This window comes from Berghia stephanieae, chromosome 6 (assembly GCF_034508935.2).
Source record: "Berghia stephanieae isolate SIO BIC M18660-M18661 chromosome 6, UCSD_Bste_1.3, whole genome shotgun sequence".
NCBI lineage: Eukaryota > Metazoa > Mollusca > Gastropoda > Nudibranchia > Aeolidiidae > Berghia > Berghia stephanieae.
In genome coordinates this window covers 10,189,099-10,211,598 of record NC_088365.1, presented here as the reverse complement: position 1 = coordinate 10,211,598, position 22,500 = coordinate 10,189,099, and the positions used below count along the sequence as shown (strand labels likewise).

At 38.2% G+C, this 22,500-nt stretch overlaps 1 protein-coding gene across 1 annotated transcript; it reads left to right on the top strand.

Moving 5' to 3' along the window:
• The first annotated feature begins 859 nt into the window (after nucleotides 1–859).
• Nucleotides 860–11,564, top strand: LOC144974461 (uncharacterized). The gene is made up of 2 exons (XM_078917339.1): nucleotides 860–1,091; nucleotides 6,949–11,564. The coding sequence occupies exon 2, from the start codon at nucleotides 7,242–7,244 to the stop codon at nucleotides 11,184–11,186; it is 3,945 nt and encodes a 1,314-aa protein (XP_078773465.1). The 5' UTR covers nucleotides 860–1,091; nucleotides 6,949–7,241; the 3' UTR covers nucleotides 11,187–11,564.
• Nucleotides 11,565–22,500: the final 10,936 nt, after the last annotated feature.

Genomic DNA, 22,500 nt, shown 5'->3' with positions numbered 1-22,500 from the left:
CTTTACGAGGGGTCCCAGGCCAACAGCAACACTTAACATGAAAAGACATTGCAATTTTATTCTCGACAGAGATAACTCTGTTACCAGCCAAGTAATTGTTTGTGTTATAACAATAGCCGTTGGAACTGCAAGTCTCTTGTGCGGGTCCCCATAGCGGTGCCGAGTTGAGTCTTCGGAAAAGGCTCTTTACTCACATTCTTTCACCGCACTCAGGAGTAAAAAGGGCATATACTTATAATTGTCGGAAGAGATACACAAGCATTATGTCTTGTCCTATATTATGTCATGTGATACTGTAGGCTTCGGGACCCTTGTAAATCGCTTTTGGCATACTAGGTATATATTGCTCAATATTATTTATTTTACACATGAGAGCGTTGAAAGGATGATGATGATGATGATGATGATGATGATGATGATGATGATGATGATGATTACGACAATAACGACAATGGCGAGGAAGAGGAGGAGGAAGAGGAGGAGGAGGAGGAGGAGGAAGAGGATGAGGAAGATTAATATTACTAGTAGTTGTAGTAGAAGTATTAGTAGTAGTAGTAGTAGTAGTAGTAGTAGTAGTAGTAGTAGGAGGAGGAGGAGGAGGAGGAGGAGGAAGAGAATGAATTCGATAAGGAGAAATACGCCATAATGCGGTAACATTGAGTTCACCCCCATCTAACTCAAAAAGTAGTTCATAAAAGAGATGATATCTTCTCAAAACCAAACTTATCGCTTAAAATCTCAATTTATTCCCTTTCATTTTGATTTCACATCACCAACGTCATCAATTTCTGTGTCTCTCTTTACATAAAATCTTTCATACAAAATTCGCATTTTTATTTTGTGCAAAATTCCGCACCGCAACGCATTACGAAAAACAGCAATAGGGAACGTCGAAAACTACCATAGTAACGGAACAATGTCTCTTGGTCCGAAGCAGCACGTACCTTTGTCCTTGTGAAAAGCCAAATTCCAATATGGCATAAAGTAGTGGACGGAAAGGAGGATAATATTTGTCTCGTGGGAGGCCTAGTCGGTGGCCAGCAAGATTATCTCCTCTTTTCTGTTCTTCGCTATTTGCTTGTTTGAAATGAGTAAGTGTTTCATTTTAATACTTTTAACTTTGCCTATCTCGCCTGAAGGTTACACAAAAATAACAATAATGTTCGGCCATATTGATATTGAATCGGTATCAAGGAATGTTGGGAATCACTAAACGTTTTTCCAAAGAGTTCATGAAAATAATTTAGACTCTGAATTAAAAAAAATTGAATAAATTCAAAGCAGAGTTGGAAATAAGCAACATCCTAGGAAACAATTTCAATTATAAAAATTGGTCCTCATTAATAGATGAGGAGGAGCGAAGGAGACTACACCAAGTCTAAAAGCTCAAAACAGAGGTATCCAGGTATCCAGAACCATGTCATACTTTCGAGCATTCCCTGTTGGAGAGGTTTTTCACTTCAAGATAATCCATACTCAATACACGATGTAAGACCACATCAGATCACCTGATTTATGACAAATGGAAAACATCTTTAGCTCAAAATGGTTTTGTTAACGAAAAATAGCGGGAGGCCTTCCGAAAGCTCCTACAAAGGGAACCAACTCAAATAATATTCCCTCAACTAACCCCAAGAAAAAATAAAACCAAGTAAGACCTAGGAGTATTTATTGATAGGAAGCTAAACTTCAAGAAGCAAATTAAAGATGTTCAATCTAAGGCTAGTAAAACACTCGGAATAGTGAAAAGAAATTTCAAGAATCTGAAAACAAAACACATGACTACCATCTACAAGACTATGGTTAGATCAAAGCTGGAATATGCTAACTGCATATGGTATCCGAAGTTTGAGGGAGACAAAGACTGTTTGGAAAGAGTGCAAAGGAGAGCAACAAAACTTATCACACACCTGAAAGACAAAACATACTGTGAGAGATTGAAAGAATTAAATCTCCCGACTTTAGATTACAGGAGAAGAAGGGGAGATATGATCCAAACATATAAAATAGTAAAGGGAATAGACAGGGTAGAGGCAGGATTCCTTAAACCAAACAAGAACATTCAGACACGAGGAAACAGCAAGAAACTGAAAAAAGAACGTTTTAAAACAAATGAAAGAAGGAACTTTTTTTCATCTAGAATTGTAAATAACTGGAATAAACTACAAGAAACCACAGTATCAGCAAAAAATTTGAATAAATTCAAAGCAGAGTTGGAGATAAGCAACACCCTAGGAAACAAGTTCAATTATAAAAATTGGTCCAATCATTAATAGATGAGGAGGAGCGAAGGAGACTACACCAAGTCTAAAAGCTCTATACAGAGGTATCCAGGTATCCAGGTATAAGTACCTTTAACTAACCCTAATAGAAAAAACAAACACTCGAGCACCTTTGCTAAGACTAACCCTAATAGAAAAAAAAATCCTCCGATCTCGAACTAACCCTAATAGAAAAAAAAACCCTCGGACTGCTTTGCACTCCTTTTCAATACTTCACAAATCAAAATGGCGGCCGAGAATCAAACCAATGGTCAAATTAGGCAATTTTAAACTTTCACAAATCTATCAAGGTTTGTTCTAGAGTTTTTAAAATGCTTCTATATGATGACAAATGGAATAAATAAACGCCTGACAAAAGACCAACGGTGAAAATGCAAATTGAAAGAATACTGGGATGTAGGAGATTTCGGACTGTCTCCCAAACTGGTTACCTAATATCTTCTTCCGAAATAGCACAATGTTAAGGCTTTCACTTGTCTTAAATTGGTTGATCTGACGCAAACTGGCGACAATCAGATATTCAGGTGAATAGCATCTCTAGCATTGTTTACAAAAAATATTTTCTGGTCGGGCTCAGCGTGGTTTTTTTTTTTTTTACTTCAAGCTTTGGTATCTGAGATATATCCGTTTGGGGAGAAATTCCGTAAGCTCCTCGGGGTAGCATCTCTTTCAATTAGTATTCTCACCGTGGATCTTTTGTCAGGCGTTTATTTATTCAAGTTGTCAATAGAAGCATTTTAAAAACAACAAAACTTGATAGATAAATCGTTTCAAATTTCCTACTAATATGACAATTGTTTTGGTTCTCCACCGCCATTATGTTGTTGGTATGAAAAGTATGTTGTTTTTTCTTCTTCTATTATTAGGGTTTTCCCGGGGAAAGCTCCTACATCCCCAGTATTCTTGTTCTAGTAGGTGGTTTGGAAGGGGGAAAACTTTTTTTTATAATATTCTAGTAGGGGGTTTGGGAAGGGGGGGGGGGGCCTTAAAAAACAACAAGTTTTCCCCATCCCAAACCCCCTACTAGAACATTATAAAAAACAAGAATACTGGGGATGTAGGAGCTTTCGGAAGGCCTCTCTTTGCTCGAGATTGGAGGATGTTTTTTATTAGGGTCAGTTATAGGAGTAAAGGTCCTAGGGGGTTTGATTTTCCTATTATTATTAGGATAAGTTCAAGCCTAGAAATAGGAGAGCTAACGCTCCAGTAGACTAGGTTTTATTTTTTCTTAGGGTTAGTCAAAGGAATACTCCTGTTTTTTCACTTAGAAATGAGGAGCTTACGGAAGGCCTCCCCAATTTGCTCTAAGCTTTATTAAGCGAACTTGATTGCTCACAATCTGTAATTGCAAAATTGGTCGTTGCATCTCGTCAACCTCGTTAAATCATTTGCAACCAATTTAAGTTAATCCAAAACAAAATTAGGGTTGTTTATTACAAATTACATGCCTATTCTTATAGCAATGAATATTTAGAGAAACATAGTTATTTACAAGTGTTGTGGGTGGAGGAACAGTTTAAAAATAATATTATGTAAGTAACTGTTCCGATTGATAAGTGAATTGATTGATCAGATAATTTTATCGTAATATAGAATAAATGGAAAATTTGGGACCAGGTATTGATGTAAAATGCAAATCTGAAAAGGTGCATTAACAATTTCAACATCATCAACAATTAGGATGACGACGGCGGCAGCGACAACGACGAACATAGCATAGCTTATAAAAACAAACGGATATTTTCATGATAAAATCCTATCTTGTATTCGTGTAAAAATTACGAAGAGCGACACAAGTACATAAATCGATGACGTCATTATAAAGTGTGTTGGTTTTAATAGCTATTAGGACTCGTAGCCTTGAAATCTTAGTAATTGATTATAGCATTGCCCATTACAGTCAACGGGAGGCCTCCCGAAAGCTCCTACATCCCCAATATTCTTGTTTTTTTATAATGTTCTAGTAGGGGGTTTGGGCGGGGGGAAACTTTTTTTTTTAAGTCTCCCCTCCCAACCCCCCTACTAGAACAAGAATACTGGGGATGTAGGAGCTTTCGGAAGTCCTCCCCAGTCAACACATAAATTTACTGCTCTACATCTCAAAAAATTATTATTGAAATTTCTCATTACCAAGAGCTAGATGATGATGCAGTATGAACTCACTGAATCCTAGAGATTTTTTCTACTTTTCAAAATTGGAAAAAAAAATGTATTAAAAATGAGCATGTACATAGATAGTTTTATTCAACTACCATTAGCTTTGATACTACGCCTATAATTTGCCTCATAAAAATGTAATAAATAGGCATGGGGTAAAAGTGACCCGGGTAAACTGCGGATATAGTCGGTGTTAGGGTTGAGTGAGATTAGTCCACTCCGGATAATTGCAACACCTTGGGATTAACAGAGTTGAGTTTTCTGTAAACTATTGCAACATTTTCCCCCTGAGTTTCCATTCTTTTGTTCTCATTATTTGCAAGAGTCAAAGAGATTAGCCGTGATGAGAAACAGTAAGCTCTCACCAAACCCATTGGTCGAAATGCACAATACGCTTCAACAGTCATGTCGTCATTTCCCTCGTAATTACACATAGTAACTTAGTAACTTGATCTAAACTATCGGAACAATGGCGGACGCCCTTATGAAATATTTCTCCGACGAGCATAAAAGTGTATCCAGAAGAGAAAAACATTATAAATATGATAATGTTTTGACATTTACACATTCTGATCACAAGACATATGAAAAGTTCTAGCCAGCATGAAGAATAAAAAGTACCGATTTTCTTTGTTTAGAACCACGGTGGCCGCCGTTGCTGGTCGACGTGACATCAGACTATTGAATCCAATTGTCAACCCCAAAATAAAGGCTATCGCTCAGTCTCTCCTTACAACCATCATTAATTGCCTATCTGTTGTCCAGACTATGCCCAGTGCCCTTTTATGCAATAATAAATCGGCCATATCAGAGTAAGAGAGGAAGAGTAGGGTAACGTTGTATACACTATCACACTCGTGCTCATCAGTCAATGTGCTGAAGGTCGTAAAATTGAGTGACTCCATTTTCTTGAAAATACTTCTAGGGAGTTTGTAACTATCCAGGTTAAAATCTTTGGTAACAAATCACCGAACTTTACGACAATGACTCCTTAACTGATGGATACGATCCAAATTCATACTGAATGAGAGAATGAAGCAATTTCATTGCATTGCAATAACCTTCACGCCACAAACATCTGACCTGAAAAGGTATGCACCATTTCCAGTGGTGTTCACAAAAATTAATTATTGAACATATGTTTTAGTTGATTCGAGTCACGTGATTTCTGCCGAGTTTAAGAGTTCAGATTATTTTACCATACTCTTCATGGTGGTCAAGTGATTAAGGTACTGTGATCTGCAAGCCCCGCTTAAGACAACTCTCATTTGTTTCCTGGTCAAGATGATTATATCATTTATTCAACAAAAGGGGTGATTCCTGTTGATATCAGACGTTTGCTTGATAAATTATTTCTATTCCTGCTTGGAATGCCTGGGTGACGGCGCGGAAAGACGTCATTTTTATTTTGTATTTTAAAATAATTTTTTGATAAGCCACGTCAGTTGGAAAATTCTGTATCTGTATCTGTATGGTTGGCGCTGAAGAAACCAATGGTCTGGTTGTATTTCAGCGGCGTCCTCATTGGGCGCGGGCCCATGTCAGTCGGGCCTTGAAATCGTTTAGGTGTGGTTCCATGATGACCAGTTCATCCAGCCCATTCCACTCCGAGATAGTTCTAATGACGAACGAATTTCTTTTTAATTCTTTGTCAGATTGTAGGCATGGTGATAATTTCATTTTAAAACTCGCTTAATGACAACACGAAATACAATATTATCTCATTTTAGACAAACTAAAGATTTTAATTGTAAGAATCGACTGAAGAAATATTAATATGGCAAATTTGAATCAACGGATTACTTCCGACTAATATCATTCATTCGAATTATTTTGGGTGTCACATTTCTGAAATTTGTATATCGTAATATTTTCTATTGAATGCAGTTATCTAAAAGTGTAATAATACGTAAAGCACTGATCTCGTAGTTACAACACACGAAAAATAATTTGTTGTCATAATAGTCAAAATTTTACATTACTTTATCTTACACCAGGAGGCTTTAATTGTTTTTAATTGTGCGTGCAAAACCAATCTCGTTGGCATGACAATTTTGAACATTTTTGAGCTGGATATGTTTTCGAACAAGGTTTAAATGGCTGTAATATTCAAACCGTTTAATTTATCTGGATCAACGTAATTCTAAGTACTTCAAACCTTAGATTCTAGTTTGCCGGCTGTTGTGAATTTCTGAACGATTCAGATTTTCATTGAAATTAGTGACTGAAATAATAAATAGTAATGATAATAATAATAATTATGATCATTCCACCACCACCACCACCACCATCATCATCATCATCATCATCATCATCATCATCATCATCATCATCATCATATTATTATTATTATTATTATTATTATTATTATTATTATATTATTATCATCATCATTATTATTATTATTATTATTATTATTATTATTATTATTATTATTATTATTATTATTATTATTATTATTCATACAGAGATCTAACTTATTTCTTGTTAAAACTATCTTCTACAACAGTATTGATCATCATCGGGCTCGAGATTCTACCAGAGCATGCGTGGAACAATTTCCATAACGAGCGACAAAGTGCTGCTTGGGGAAACGTCAACAGGGATTGATTAACTGCAACATCAATTATAAGAACAACACAGACAACACCAACTTCACATCTCCTTCGTGTCCTCGAGAACAAAATCGTATAATTCAGGGGCCAAGCATCTTGCCAAATACTTTTTAGGAACCTTCATCAAAACAGCAAGCAACAAGCACGTACGTTTGTTTTTAAAATCCAATCACATTAAGCTTTCACCATGCCTTCTGTACCTGAGTCTGGTAATAACTCGCAGGTCGACAACAAATCACGACCAAATAGCATAAAAATTCCCGAGACTCCCAAATATTCGGACGTCAAACGCACGTCTTCAGCATCTTTTAAACCACCCATGTCCAAAGAATCTGTTCTCAAAAAGAAAATGGATGTCCCGCCACCCGATGCTTCGTGGTTTGGACCGCTTTCATACATTAAAAGCATATTTGGTGGTGGCAAATCATCTTCAGAGGCGACTTCTCAGATACCGAATAATAATAATGTGAAAAATAGGAAAGTCCCCACGGTGAAGAATACCTCAAATGTTACAAATACGAAAGGAATTGATTTCAAAGAGGCCGCCGAGGAACCAATAAGAAAAAACGATGAATCCAAGTTGCCAAGTGTATTAGCTGAATCTAAATCTAATCCCCCTGTGACTACAAAAGTTGATCAATCACCACGCTTTAGCTACACTCCTGATATGGCGACCGGCGGTAGAAGGTTTAAAGAAAAAACTGCGAGTAAAAAAGCCGAGTCGGATGATGATAACGATCCAAATGGACTTAGATATAACGCACTTCGTTTTGTGGAGAACAAATCGACCTACCTTCACACACCAGATAAAAAAGGCACAACATCTTTCCGTATCACGACAACATCTAAAGTGAAAAATAAACCAAACACAGCTTCGCCATTGCTTACTGGTTCATCAAAGAGAAACAGAAAGTCGCCGGTCTCAAGCAGAAAAAGCTCAGCATCTCCGAAAAAAATACCCCAAAGTGACAGTAACACTAGCGTTAACTTCCCTACTCGGTTACGAAGCAAGTCGACGCCGGATCACAAGCCACGCCCGGTAAGTGAATCAAATTGTCCAAAGTCTCTCAGCTTAAAATCCACCTCTCACAAAATTGTGCCTTCGTCTCAAAACGATGTAAATGAAAATAGGGCTGAATTTGCGTTTGTTAAACCACCATCAAAACTCGAGTTTCCTGGCAAACCAACCTTTACCGGCGGGAGTTACCCTGCTCCAAAAAGTTCATGTAAGAAAACATCAAGTCGATCCTCAAAGTCTTCTTTACAAATAGCTCAAGCCCATTCGCCGAATGCATTGAAGCTCATAAGAAGCTCATCTACAGGTGACAATCGGGACGTTAATCAGGGTTCTCAAGTTTCTGTTCCAACCAAGTCTGAGAATGGTCATGTTACTCTAAACACAAAGAAGTCAAGTATCCAGCGCCATATAAAAACTGCTGAGGGGAAAAACAAAGAGGAATCTTCAGATAAGAAACGCAAAAATATGTCTACCAAAGAGCCACACCTTATCGATTCTCCAACGTTTACGCAGCCCTCTATAATTGCCAAGAAATCGCCTCTAAATCGAACCAATAGAAAAGAGAGTGAGCTACTTACAAAATTTTTGAACTCACAGCAACGAGCAAAAAATATTTTAAAATCCAAGAAGGTAGCGACGGGGGAAAAGAGCATAAACGCGCATCAAATGATACTGCCACCCACGATCAACAATAATCCTGGTTTTGGTTCCAAGATGGGTCGAATGCCTAGCAATACGCCACATTCGCCAAAACCAAAGATAGTACTAAAAAGGGGAAAACTAGACTCGGGTAAAGATATTTCAGCTACCATTGCAGAAACTCCTGTTCAACGACCTAGCCCACCAGGAGTGGTGTGTCTAACGACGAACATTGCAGGTGACAATGATCCCAAAATCAATCAGGAAGAAATCAAAATAGTACCTGCCACGGAGATCGATCAAAAACACATAGTATCAATGCCTAGTTTTTCAGAACCAGCGAGGAGCCCAAATATGACGCATACTGAAACGGACATTGCTACTGTGTCCCCTTATGGAGGATTTCCATCAAATTCATATAATAACATGAGTAATATGCAAAGTGCATCCTATATCGAATCAAAAGATGAAAACAATTGTAATTCACCGACTACTAAGAATGGATTTTATTCTCATGGAACGGGGCAACCAATCCACGAGGATATTTATCATGTCTCTACCGAGCATCATGACATATCTGAATACCGTGACATGTCAAATTCTGCTTGCTCTTGCGAAGAATACAGTTTGGAATGTAACGAGGACATGGCATTTTCTGAATATGAAATCGATAATTTCAACAATGACTGTGAAACAGAACAAAACACAAGCAATTCGGCACTGTCAAGTAAAACTAGTATAAATGAAAAACGTTGCGTGACATCTACAGTATCCGGAGACAGTCAGAGCTGTGAGATTACGAGTGGACCCTCGGGGATAAGGGATTGTGAAAAACACGAGAGCGATCTGTTACCTTTTCAAGATACTATTGGAAAAAGTCAAGTCCCTTTTTTTGCTGATGATTGTCCAGCAACGTCATCTAGAGTGGTGAGAAGTAAAAATTCACAACTGCCGGAGGTATTTCCTACGGCAAACAACGGGAGTAAAGAAAAACAGAAAGGCTCTAATGAAGCGAGACGAAGATTTCCTTTTGATTTAGATGCAACTAAGATGGCATCTCTCGAAAATGTAAATAACATGCCGATTGAAAAAGGAAAAACACCAATTTTAAGGGATACCTCGCCAGTATCAGTAAGAAACAAGAGCCCAATGAGACTGCACCCATCGCCGTATTTGCGAGCACCAGATAATTCCCCTCAAAAGTCCAGCGGCAAAGGCTATTTGGAGGCACTAAATCGACAAAACTTACCTACTGTCCAAGAACCAACCCTCTATGGCGAAATGCTGAAGAAGAAAAATAGGTTATCTCCTAGCGTCGCTTTCAGTGCTATTGCCTCTTCTGTTGGAGAGGCGATAGATTCGATCAAGAAAAAATTCCCCTCAGTTGCGACTTTGAAAGAGCCACCTGAAAAAACAAGCAATATAACAACAAAAGATAATTCACCTACGAGAGCAGAAATCCTACCGACAAAGATGGTAGAAAAACCTCTCAGTGCAACAATGACTTACATAACCACATTTTTTGAAGATAATGGATGGTCGTCGACTTTTCCTTGGAATAAGTCCGATGAGAACCTTATGAAAAAGGTGGATCCACAAACCAAACCAACAGTCACCACAAACCAGTCGAGTGGTACGACTACATCATTGACAGGATCTAAAGTTGAAGAACGGATTAGTGGAGCCAAATATACAACATCGCCACCAAATAATTCGGATAAACATAAACTCCCTGTACCTGACAAGTTAAAAGTGCCAAACAGTAAGAGTCCCCAAAAAGATAATAAAATATTTGATGGAGAGTCAAAATTAGACGTACCAGATCCCAAACCAGTTGTAGTAAATACAACTGACAAAAATGAAATTTCGCAAACTCCAATCACAAACAGAATCCAAAAAACTATAGAAAACACAAAAAATTTACTAGCTACAGTATTTTCACCACCAAGAAACACGATACAACCAAAGGTTGAAGATCCAGCGCAGCCTAAAAAGGATACCAAAACAAGTGTAGTAACAAACGAAGCAAACAATATGGCTCTTACAGTCACCACCCGAGTAAAAGAAAGAGAAGAAATTATTAAGTCTCCAAAGAAAAAAATTGGTTCAGATCCATTGAAATGGCCAACAATAACTAAGCCGGGATTCACAAAAGTTGGTAAAGCACCAACAGATCCGCCGGCACAAGAGGTGGCTGTATCGCCACTTAAAGAGTCACCAACTCTCCCAACTCAAAAGACGACTGCCATGTCAATTACAGCACATTCTTTAACACAGGTGCCCATATCTCCGACAGCAAAAAATCCAGAACTTCCGCCTCCCAACGCCGTCACTGAATCATCCAAAGGAACACCAAATCTGTCAAAAGCAAATGATAACCCCAATAAAAAACAATCCAACACCAAAGATAGACATGAAATGGACAACCCTGCTAGGTTTATATCCCGTTTTACTGACTCTGGAGAAATTCCATGATATATATGTGACTTTATTGGGCAAAATGACATTTTATATTCCCAAACAAATGCAATCATTGCACACGTAATTTCAACATACAAAATCCCATTGAGATCATTTACCAACTTTTGATGAGCGATGGCTGAAATAGGACAAGTAAAATTTTACTCAATTGACTTAAACAAATGAAAACATTTTCTATTTCGAAACTAGATCAAGAAGATTTCGATGGTGTTTTAACATCGCAACAAAGTTTCGCTCAAACAAGAGAGCTTACCATTAAATTTGCCAATACATTTAAAAAATTAAGCACTCACAGAATTTAACTCACGTCAGATTGGCTATCTTCTGAAAATGTGAAATACAATAAAGAGCTTGTATGCTATGTTATAATAATGTATTATTTTTCAATACATATACCACAGGACAATAGTTTCAATCAGGCAATTTTTAACTGGCCTTGTAGCCTACTAAATGGGTACAACGTTGCATTTATTTAGAGCTAGTTGTATGGATCATATCTAAGTTATGGTCGCGGGAGTCATGGTACGACTCGCATTCAGACCGGTAGGCCTCTGGTTTGAGTCCCGCTCTAGGCGGCGCTAAATTGAGTCCTTAGAGAAGGCTCTTGACTCACATTTTCTCACTGCACACGGTTTAATGAGTAGCTTGCTGGCAACAGTGCTTTAACTATCAAATAGAAATGTAATAGCGCCTTTTACCAGGAAAACTGACAGTCGTACTCTGGAAAAACTTTTTTTTTTAATTTGGCCAGAAAACGAGCCCTTCAAATATCAATCGATTTAAATGACTTCGCAAAATCACAGGTTTGAGAGTTTATGCCAAAATGAGGGTCATTTAAATCGATCGATATTTGAGGAATTATTTTCTTACCAAATTTTAAAATACGAATTGTTTCGGAGTAGTATCGCAGTTAACTGGTTGATAAGAGATAATCTAGAAAACTTCTTCACAATTGCTTGTCTAGAGCTGCAGCTGGGTGCTTCTTATCCTTTGATGGCTTGTCAATGATCGGCGTATCTCCAGCTGAATTCGTCCTCAAATATACGACATGCTGTCTTTCACTTTTCCTTTCGGGTTCCTACCAAATACGACCCTGGTTTGTAAGAGCCATATATCCTAATCATCCACACCTTATTCTACTTACTTCCCTATTCAATTCTTATGTCTTTTCTAGTCCATAAGTCTTCATTTTTATGTTAACGACTCTTTACTACTTTTGCGCTCCCATTGTTTGTCCTCCTTTTTGAGGCAATTAAACTTGCCTAGTGCGAGATTCCCGAAATCATAAGGTTTAAGCCACACTGTGGCAGCAGCTTTAAATGGTTCTCACACTACTGTTATAACAATGTATCCAGGACGCATACTCATCACAGCAATCGCGTACCGTCGCAGTTCTGCTCGCCCATCCCTATCAATATTTAATCTTATTAGCCAGTTGTTTGTAATGGTCTCCCGCCGTACATCGGGGGGTCTGAATTGATGCCATTATCGGGGTCCCATTCTCTAGGCGTTGTTATCGACCCGACCGACATTTACCTTCTCAACATTCTTGCTTCTATCCCATACCGTAGCGCAATACTCCGCGGTGGAATGGCATAGTGCGAGGGCGGAGGTCCCTAGGAGCGTTCGACCCCAATAAATACCTGCTTTGTCGTTGGTGGGGGGGGGGGGGTGCTTGAGGCAAATCAGGGGCAAAGGAGTGTGATGTTATTTGCCAGGAGGATGTGGACAAGAACCCGAAACGGCAGAGCATCTGGTTGAACGGTGTGTTATGACGAGGCTACCGGCCGGGTTCGCGACGGTGCACGAATGCGGACCGGACTTTGCTGCTTGGGTCGATCGTCATAACATATTCGTGTGAGAACCATAAGAAGCAGCAGCCAAGAGGAAGGCAGTCAGATGTAAATGGAAATTGCTTTATAACTCTCGTGCTAGCAGTCAGTCTTTTTTTTTTTCTCTCTTATATCTTTGTGCCAGTTAAACAGTGTTTTAAAAAATAAATATTGACACATTTCAGATTTGAATAACTCGAGAGATGTGTAAGATTTCATCAAACGGTCTTTTGCCACGTGTGTAAATTTTATTCATCAAGTTTTGATTGATATAAATTGTAACACTGTGCGTCCTAAGCTATGACGTCATCAGTAGAAAAGTGTAATTTTGACATCAATCGTGATTTATTTTCGCTTTATCTGACATAATTCTCGAAAGTTTATTTTATTTAACATGTCAGTATTGGAACATTGCCTCGACTCTGCAAAATTCTTTTGTATATGACGTCACCTGAAGACAAAAATAAAAGAAGTCGTTCGCCCTGTCACATTACTCATGCTGCAAAAGACGTGGGACGAACTGGAGAGACGCTTGCGGCTTGTCATTCAAAATGGTGGTGGTCACGTGGAGCTTTAGAGATCGGATAATTGCGCAAACACTTGATCACAATTAAGATATCAGAAAAAAAACCTTTAATATATTTGAAATAATATGTTGAAAATCAAATTTATGTCGTTGCAGCTGTTCTTGAGGTACTCAAACCTAGAATGTGTCAATGATTAAAAACAAACACACCGTAAATTACGATTTATTTCAAAATTATCCTGTTCTACTCCTGGCATCATAGCTCAGTTATCAAAGGACGCACATTGTTAAAACATATCAATCAAAACTTAAATAAATTCTTCACCTATTGCAAACCCCCCCCCCCCCCCCCCCAAAAAAAAAAAAAAACCGTTTGATGACATCTTGCATAGCTTTGGGGTTATTCAAATCTTAAATGTGTCAATAATAATTTAAAAAAATACACTGTACATCTCAATTACACCTGCCTAGAGGGTGACGATTCGGTTTAAACCACACTTTAGCTGATATCATTTGCCAAAAGGAAGGCAGTCAGATGTGAATAGGATTTACTTTATTACTCAAGTACTATAATTGTCTTTTTTTTTTTTTTTTTTTTAAAAAGCTACTTGTAAGCTGTACATCTCAGATTTTCCACCGGGGAGAAAATCAATGCCAAGGCAGAATCTTTTCAATTTTGAATGAAATTGTTTATAAGAAAGAAAAAAAAAAAAACAATCGTTTTCTTGTCTTGTGGCTTTGTGGCCTTGTGATATGACACTCGCCTTCGGAACAGTAGGTCCCAGGTTAGAATCCCATTCATTGTGGGCGACACAAAATTGAGTCTGTGGAAAAGGCTCCTTACTCACATAACCTCGCCATACTTGGCCTACCAAACCGGTTACAGACTTGTTTCTGTTAAAAAAAAAGAAGTTGTAATTGCGCTATACATGTGTTATATTTCGTCCTGCATGTTAAGTATTGCTGTCGGATTTGGACACCGTGTTAAAGCCTTTGATCACATTCATCAAGAGGATATTATGATATATTTTATATATGTGACGCACCATGTCAAAACGGGATTATGTCGGGATGGACAAGATGATAAACATTGAATTTATAGCCAGATATATCGTACTTGCGTTGACTGTATAATATGTTTTATTGAGGAGAACGAATATAGAATTTAGAGTGATAAAAACCAGAATTTCATATTTTTGATCGCTTAGGCACTATTTTGTGATAAAAACCAAAATTTCATATTTTCGATAGGTTTAGCATTATTTCGACTTTTTACCATTTGGTTCATTCCAAGATATTGACGTTTTGAGATGGTGGGACACAAATATATATATAAAAAAAGGCTCAAGCTCAGTTAAAAGGTTGTGATGTGTTCTGACTTTTCCCCCGCAATGCAGCAATTGCTCACTTAATGATTAAGTGTCATGTATGATATTATGACTATACACTTTTTCTTTCTGTTCGACCCCGAAAACTATTGTAAATCAAGATTATCCACAACTTGCCAAAAGTCTAAAATTTGAAGCAACAAAAGAATAAAAAATAACTTTAAAAAATGAAAGAAAGTAGATAGTCCTTCAGATCCAACAGGCCCATGGAGCCGGAGTTTATCCCTGTTACTGTAGCGTGAAACGGACAATAGCAATTACTTGCTATCCTTTGGATAGCACGCTAGTCTATAGGGATTGAGATTAGCGGAAGAGTAGCGTGCCTTGATATTAGAGAGAGAACGTCAATATGGTTTGGCGCATGCGTCTCTCGTCCTCGCTTCCGGTGAAAGCGGCATGAGACACTTCACCGAAAGCCAGGACGAGAGAGACGCATGCGCAAAACCATGTGACGTTCTCTCTGTAAGGTGACGTCCAATCAAGGGACGCTACTCTTCCGCTAATCTCATTCCCTATCACAATGTACTTTCAGCCAGATCTATCAAACCCAGCTACCCAATCACTTCAGGATAGGCAGGAGGGTCACAAAAAATTTCGATTGCAGCCGGGAATGATCTCGTTCCCTGTATGAAGCTGAGTGCTCTTGCAACTGAGCCTCAGGTTTAACTCTCTCTCTCTCTCCTTACCAGCCATTTTCAGGATTTTTCCCAAAACCTTCACTCCCAACTAACACTAACACAAAAATAGATTTGTAAGCATTCAAACACAACAGCAGTAAGTTGTTGCGATGCATAATTTTCTTAGCGAAACAAGCTCTACAAAGACACTGTTCATTTTCTTCAAAGTTTGCGATGTACAAAATTAAGTCTGAATTAGAAATATGTTGTCTGTATCGTAACAAATGTGATGATTTTCCCATAGTTGGTAAGGAGAGAATTAAGACTTGTTGACAGGCGAAGGGTCATCTAACTTTAATGGTACGTTTTTAAAAATTTAGCTTTTATATAGCGCAATATCCACTAAATGTGCTCAAAGCGCTTTACAAGGGGTCCCTGACCAACAGCAACATTTAACATTTGGGAAGGGACAACGCCTGTTAAGCGATGTTAAAAAACTTTTCGGACAGAGACAACGCTGTTAACAACCAGGTACTCATTTTACACCTGAGTACGGTGAGAGAATGTGAGTAAAGAGCCTTCTCCAAGGACTCAACTATGCGCCGAGCAAGGCTCGAACCCAGGACCTTCCGATCCGAAAGCGAGTGTCATACCACTGGACCACATAGCCGCACTATGATATACGTTGCGCGTTTACATACAAGTCAAATTGAAAAAAAAGGTCTCGTGTCATTAAACAATTGTAACAATCTGAAATATGTATATTAAACAGTGGGAGACTCCCTAATTTGTCACTTTAAACGATTGTATATGGATTCAATGGTCTGATGTCACGTCCGCCCAGCAACGAGCAGTCTGGTTCTAAACAAAGGACATCGGTAAATTCTGGCGAGAACTTTTTCACACTTCATATGATCTGAATGTATAAAAGTCAAAACATGATCAGATTTATAATGTTTTTTTTTCCTCTGGATACACTTTTATGTTCGTCGGAGAAGTATTTCATAAGGGCGTCCGCCATTGTTCCGATAGTTTAGAACCAGTTCCTAAGTTACTATGCGCCATTACGAGGAGGAAGTGACGTCACGACTGGTGAAGCCTATTGCGTATTGTGTTGCCCAAAAAATTATTTACGTCGCGATACTCAGAGACGAGTAACAACAGAAAGTATAGGGCGAATAGGATTATCAGTTACTTTGAGAACGACTGACAACTCACTTTTCACTTTCTTTATGTGTTCCTTCGCTTTAACCCCCTCCTTACCAGCCTTACCTTCACACCCAACTAACACAAAAATAGATTTTTTATCATTCTGACATAATAGCAATAAACTTCTTGCCATACATAACTTCTTTACCAAAACATGCTCTACAACACACTGTACATTTTCTTTAAATTTTCTGATGTACAAAAGAAATTAGAATAAGAAAAATGTTGGTTCTATCGTAACGAATGAGACGATTTTCCTATAGTTGGTAAGGAGAGGTTTAAGGCCCATAGAGCCGGAGTTTATCCAGTTATCTTTTGCGAGAACGGACAATAGCTAATGCTTGCTACCCTTTCGATAGAATGCTAGTCTCGACACATCACCCAAGATTGATCTCAGGCCCTTTGCGTGTGAAGATAGTGCTCTACCAAATGAGCTGTGGTGACTCCATAAAGTTTATAACTTGGGCTTAAAATAGAATTTTAATCATTAGGTCACTCTCGACATAGCACCATAAAACATATTTTTTAAAAATAAAAAATTACGTCCTTTCGCAACGCTACCATAAGATCCCGTCGCCTAGGCATTCCATGAAGGAATATAGATAATCCATCAAACCGGATGTCTGATGTCAACAGAAAAGGAATCACCTATGTTGTCCAAGTAAACAAATTGGGGGTTAATAAGCTTGCCCAAGGAAAAAAAACGAAAGTGCCGGAAGAGGGGCTCGAACCCGCGACCTTCCAGGTCACAGTGCAACGCCTTAACCACTCGGCCCCCCATAAAACAGATTGGTTAAGTGAAAGGGGCTTTACTTGCTGTAACAAAATAGTCTCGTCGTTAACCCTCTCCAGACGGGGTTAAATTTTTAATCTGATAACAGATTTTCCTTTTTTCACTGACAGGAAAGAGCAGTAACGGTGATGTGTAAAGAGGGTCTTATCGTTGTTACAACAGTCATGGTAGTGGAAACAGTTTGAGCTATCACTGTAACCAGATGATGAAAAAGAAAGGGGGTAGAATTTGATTTGAAGCAAATTCAGTCTCGCCCTCGCCATCACTTGGTTAAAACATTACGTTTGTGCCATTTGGCTAAAAAACAAAACAAAAAACAAAAAAAAAAAAAAAGATAAACAACCAAAAACAACTTGAACCCCCCCCCCCAAGAAAACAGAACAAAAAAAAAACATAAAAACAAAACAAAAAACAAAACAAAAACAAAACAAAGCAAAAAATCAAAAAATGAAACCATCCCCCACTCACCTACGTATAGATACGTATCATTTGCAGGTCTGATAACCGAACGCAAAATTATGTACTTGGTTTTTACATGGTTGTCATGGACAATATTTTGCTTTGGTTTGAGTGTATTTCCATTTTAGCAACAACAACGAGTCCATAACGAATTGGGCTATCAGACCTGCAAGTGTTCACGTTCCGCCCTCCGCGCCTCCCCCCCCCCCCCCTCCCACCTTTATAAAAAATTATTACATGAGTAATACAAGGTAAAAAGAGTAAAGGTAGACAAAGAAAAACATCTTTGAATAGTTTGAATAGTGAACAGCTGGGTGACAAAGAAAGAGAAGAGTAATATTAGTTTTCTGAGGTTATCTGATCAGAGAGATGAATGGCGAACCATGATCACCGATGCGATGTCTTACACAGATTTGGTACTTGAAGTTGAAGAAGAAGAAGAAGAAGAATAGATGTGAAATTTAAATCTGCAAGATAAAGATCTGAAAAATTGAGTTCGAAACAAAAAGCCAGAAAAGGTAGAGAGAAAAATACATGACAAAAACCATCCAATAAAGCTTAGCCCGCCTCGACTGGGGATCGAACCTCAGACCTCCTGATTACGTGCACCACTACACCACAGAATCAAAAAAAATATTTTTTAAAATTATTTTTGTGCGGATATGTGGTCTAGTCGTATGTCACTCGCTTTCGGATCGGAAGGTCATGGGGTCGAGTCAAGCGCTCGGCGCATAGTTGAGTCCTTGGAAAAGGCTCTTTACTCACATGCTCTCACCGTACTCAGGTGTAAAATGAGTACTTGGCCGTTAACAGCGCTGTCTTTGTCCGAAAAATTTGTAATATCGCCTAACAGGCGTTATGTTCCGTCTTAAATATTAAATGTTGCTGTTGACCAGTGACCCCTTGTAAAGCGCTTTGAGCACATTTAGTGGATATTGCGCTATATAAAGCTCACTTTTATTTTTTTTTATTATGTTGGACACGTATGGCTATTTGGTGGAAAATCCGGAAAATGGTCGGTAACAAGAGAGTTAAATATGTCGGAGTGGACCTGGTGATTAGAATTTAAATTTAAGCTAAATTTATAAAATTTAAGATAAAATAGATACATAGTACATACCTCCATTGAGGAGGTGAACGAGTATTTCCTCTTAAAACAAACAAAATTTTACAAATTTATAATTCTGATAATTTTGATTCTTAGTTCAATTTTCTTCATATAGTCCATTCGGATATAATACCGCATTGAACGTAGCCATCGTTAACTTATAGCCTGACACTGACCAAAAAATGACGTCAAAATGCCAGTCTTTGGCCACAAAAAAAAAAGAAAACAAATCGTGAGTTGTATTCAATAGTTCAACCAATGGGACCACTTGTTTCCATGAGCACTACTAACGACAACTCACTAGGCGGTGAAAAAAACAAATAATGACGTCAAAATGCCAGTCTTTTTGGGTTTCTGTGTCAGGCTTTCAGTTAACGATGGCTACGATTGATTCGGTGGGGGGGGGGGGGGGGGGGCATTGCCACTCTGTGGCCTAGGGATAATGGTACTCGCTTTCGGACCAGAGGGTCCGGAGTTCGAGTTCCGCACTGAATGGCGCATTGTTGAGTCATTGGAAAAGGTAGGTACTTGACTCACAGCCCGACAGGCATCGTGTCTCGTCTTATACGTCAAGTGTTGTTGTTACCCTGGAGATCCCTTGCAAAGCACTTTGAGCACGTTCCAGGGACATAGCGCTAAATAAATGCTCTAGTTAAACAAAAAAAATTGAGCTTTATATAGCGCAATATCCACTAAATGTGCTCAAAGCGCTTTACAAGGGGTCCCTGGTCAACACCAACATTTAACATGTAGGACGGAACATGACGCCTGTTAGGCGATATTACAATTTTTCGGACAAAGACAACACTGTTAACGGCCAGGTACTCAATTTTACACCTGAGTACGGTGAGGGAATGTGAGTAAAGAGCCTTTTCCGATTACTCAATTATTAAGATGTACCCGTCTTTGCATATTATGTCAACATATTAATATGATCGAAAACAATGAGATCTTTTTACACACGTTATTGGATTTCAAAACAAGGTCGGTTGTGCGATACGATATTACATACAATGACTCGTTTGGCCAAGAAATGGGTGACCAATCGTTCCAATATAACAACTGAGATGAAGTGAGTAGGAAAGTGCCAGAAGACAATAGAGAACAATTTTTTTTTGGCGGCGGTGATGGGGGTTTGAACCCGCTACCTTACCGGTACGACAACTCCGCCTGGCCGGTGAGAGCGTGACTCTACCGTATAAGCTATGCACGATCCCAATATAACGTACTATTATGGCTGGGTGATTTAGACGATGACAATTGCATTCATAGTCAAACACGTTATTATTATAATTATTATTATTATTATTATTATTATTATTATTATTATTATTATTATTATTATTATTATTATTATTATTGTGGGTAAATAATTCTGCCAGACAAATATATCTCCCTAGTTATTTTAAAAGAAAGGAATATTGTAATTTCATGCTGGAAAATCACGTAAGGAAATCTCTGAGCAGGTAACATATTTGGAACCTTGTTTTGAATTCGAGACATTGCTGTTATGGATAACTATATTATTAGAGAATGACGTCATGTCCTTGTTCATGTTTTAATCATATTTCTCCTCATTTGTTTTTACAATTGTATTGTAGCGGCTATTGAATGAAGTAAGAGGAGGAGTCAAACTTCAAAAAATTGCCTAAAATTCGTAAGTAAGGGTCAGGCTTCATGGTACAACTAGTATGACTCCAACTAGTTTTAACTGTATTGTCCTACTAGCAGTTAAACCTTCTAAGACAAATTGACCACATTATACAACTAGTTGGAAAACGTATCGTGAGTCCAAATTACTGTCAAAGTAATTTAAATCACAATCAATTATAGTCTTTTTTAAAAGTAATTTTATAAATCTAATTGATAAATTGCCAACCATGTCATATTCATAAGCGTTAAGCAAATAATATACGCATTTCCCTTTATGAAGTTCAGCATGGTGTCTAACTAGTTGTATTGTGAGGTCGATTCCAAGATTCTTTAACTTTTGTTTGGTTGTTGTTGTTGTTTTTTTTCTTATCTTTTCATCAGCAAATCTGTACTTATCAGTATATTTCCAAAATGTAACTAGTTGGCAGTCAACGTTCAGATGTATTGTGAAATTTAACCTTTACCAATGATAAGGCCAGCTTCCCATAATATGCTGTTATGATATAAAGTGTGTTTTTTTTTATCATTGACACCTTTCAGGTTTGAATAACTCCAAAGCTATGTAAGATTTCATCATCAAACTGTTTTTGATATGTGCAGAATTTACTTAAGTTTTGATTGATATAAGTTTTAACACTGTGCGTGCGCCCTTTGGTAGCTGAGATATGACGTCATCGGTAGAAAAGGGTTATTTTGACAGACATTGTAATTTACAATGTGTTCGTTTTTAATCATTGACACGTTTCCGGTTCGAATGATTCAAAAACAGCTGCAACGAAAATTTGGTTATCAACGTTGTAATCCAAATTCATTAATTTTTTTTTCTTCTGATAGCTTATTTGTGATTGTGTGTTTGCGAAATCGTCCGATTTAAAGCTCGACATGAACACCAACGTTCGACAAGCCGAAAGTTTCTCTCCAGTTCGTCCCACGTCTTTTGCACCATGAGTAATATGACAGAGCGAACGGCTTTTCTAATTTCTGTCTTCAGGCGAGACATGTCTCTCACGGGGGATATACAAACACTCTGCGCTTCACATATCCCCATAAAAAAAGTCAAGTGAGGTTAGATCAGGTGAACTTGGAGGCCAGGAAGTCGGACCATCTCGGCAGATCCATCGGTTTTGGGAACTGTTCATTTATAAATTCCCTCAAATTTAAACTCCACCGAGGGGGAGCTCCATCCTCTTGGGGAAAGATGTTATGTTGAAGATTATCTTATTGACGGAGTCCCTATGATTTTAACATGGCCAGACAGTTTGTTGTTGTGACTTGTCATCAAAAAAGAAAGAACCGACAGCTCTTTCCCTGGTCAGTCCACACCAGGCATTGACTTTTGGTGAGTTGCGAGGACACTCGATAACATCATCTGGTTTTTGTTTCCTCCAATGTCGAACACTGTGTTTGTGTACATGCCCAGACAGACACATAAAAGGTTACTTCATCTGAGAAGACAATGTTTCCAGTGAGTTATCTGTCAAGGGTTGAGAATCGTGTAGGACAAACCCAAAATATATTACAATTTATGTCAAGATTATCCTTGTCTATTGATGACGTCATAACTCAGCTACCAAAGGGCGCACAGTATAGGGAATGAGATTAGCGGAAGAGTAGCGTCCCTTGATTGGACGTCACCGACGGAGAAGTTATTTGTAAACAATCAACTACAAGCCAAGCGCTTCAAATACAACATTTATTATTCATATTTCTGTACAAAAATGCA

What these genes read in the sequence shown, in the direction of transcription:
- LOC144974461 (XM_078917339.1), top strand. Translation starts at nt 7,242, where the DNA reads ATGCCTTCTGTACCTGAGTCTGGTAATAACTCGCAGGTCGACAACAAA.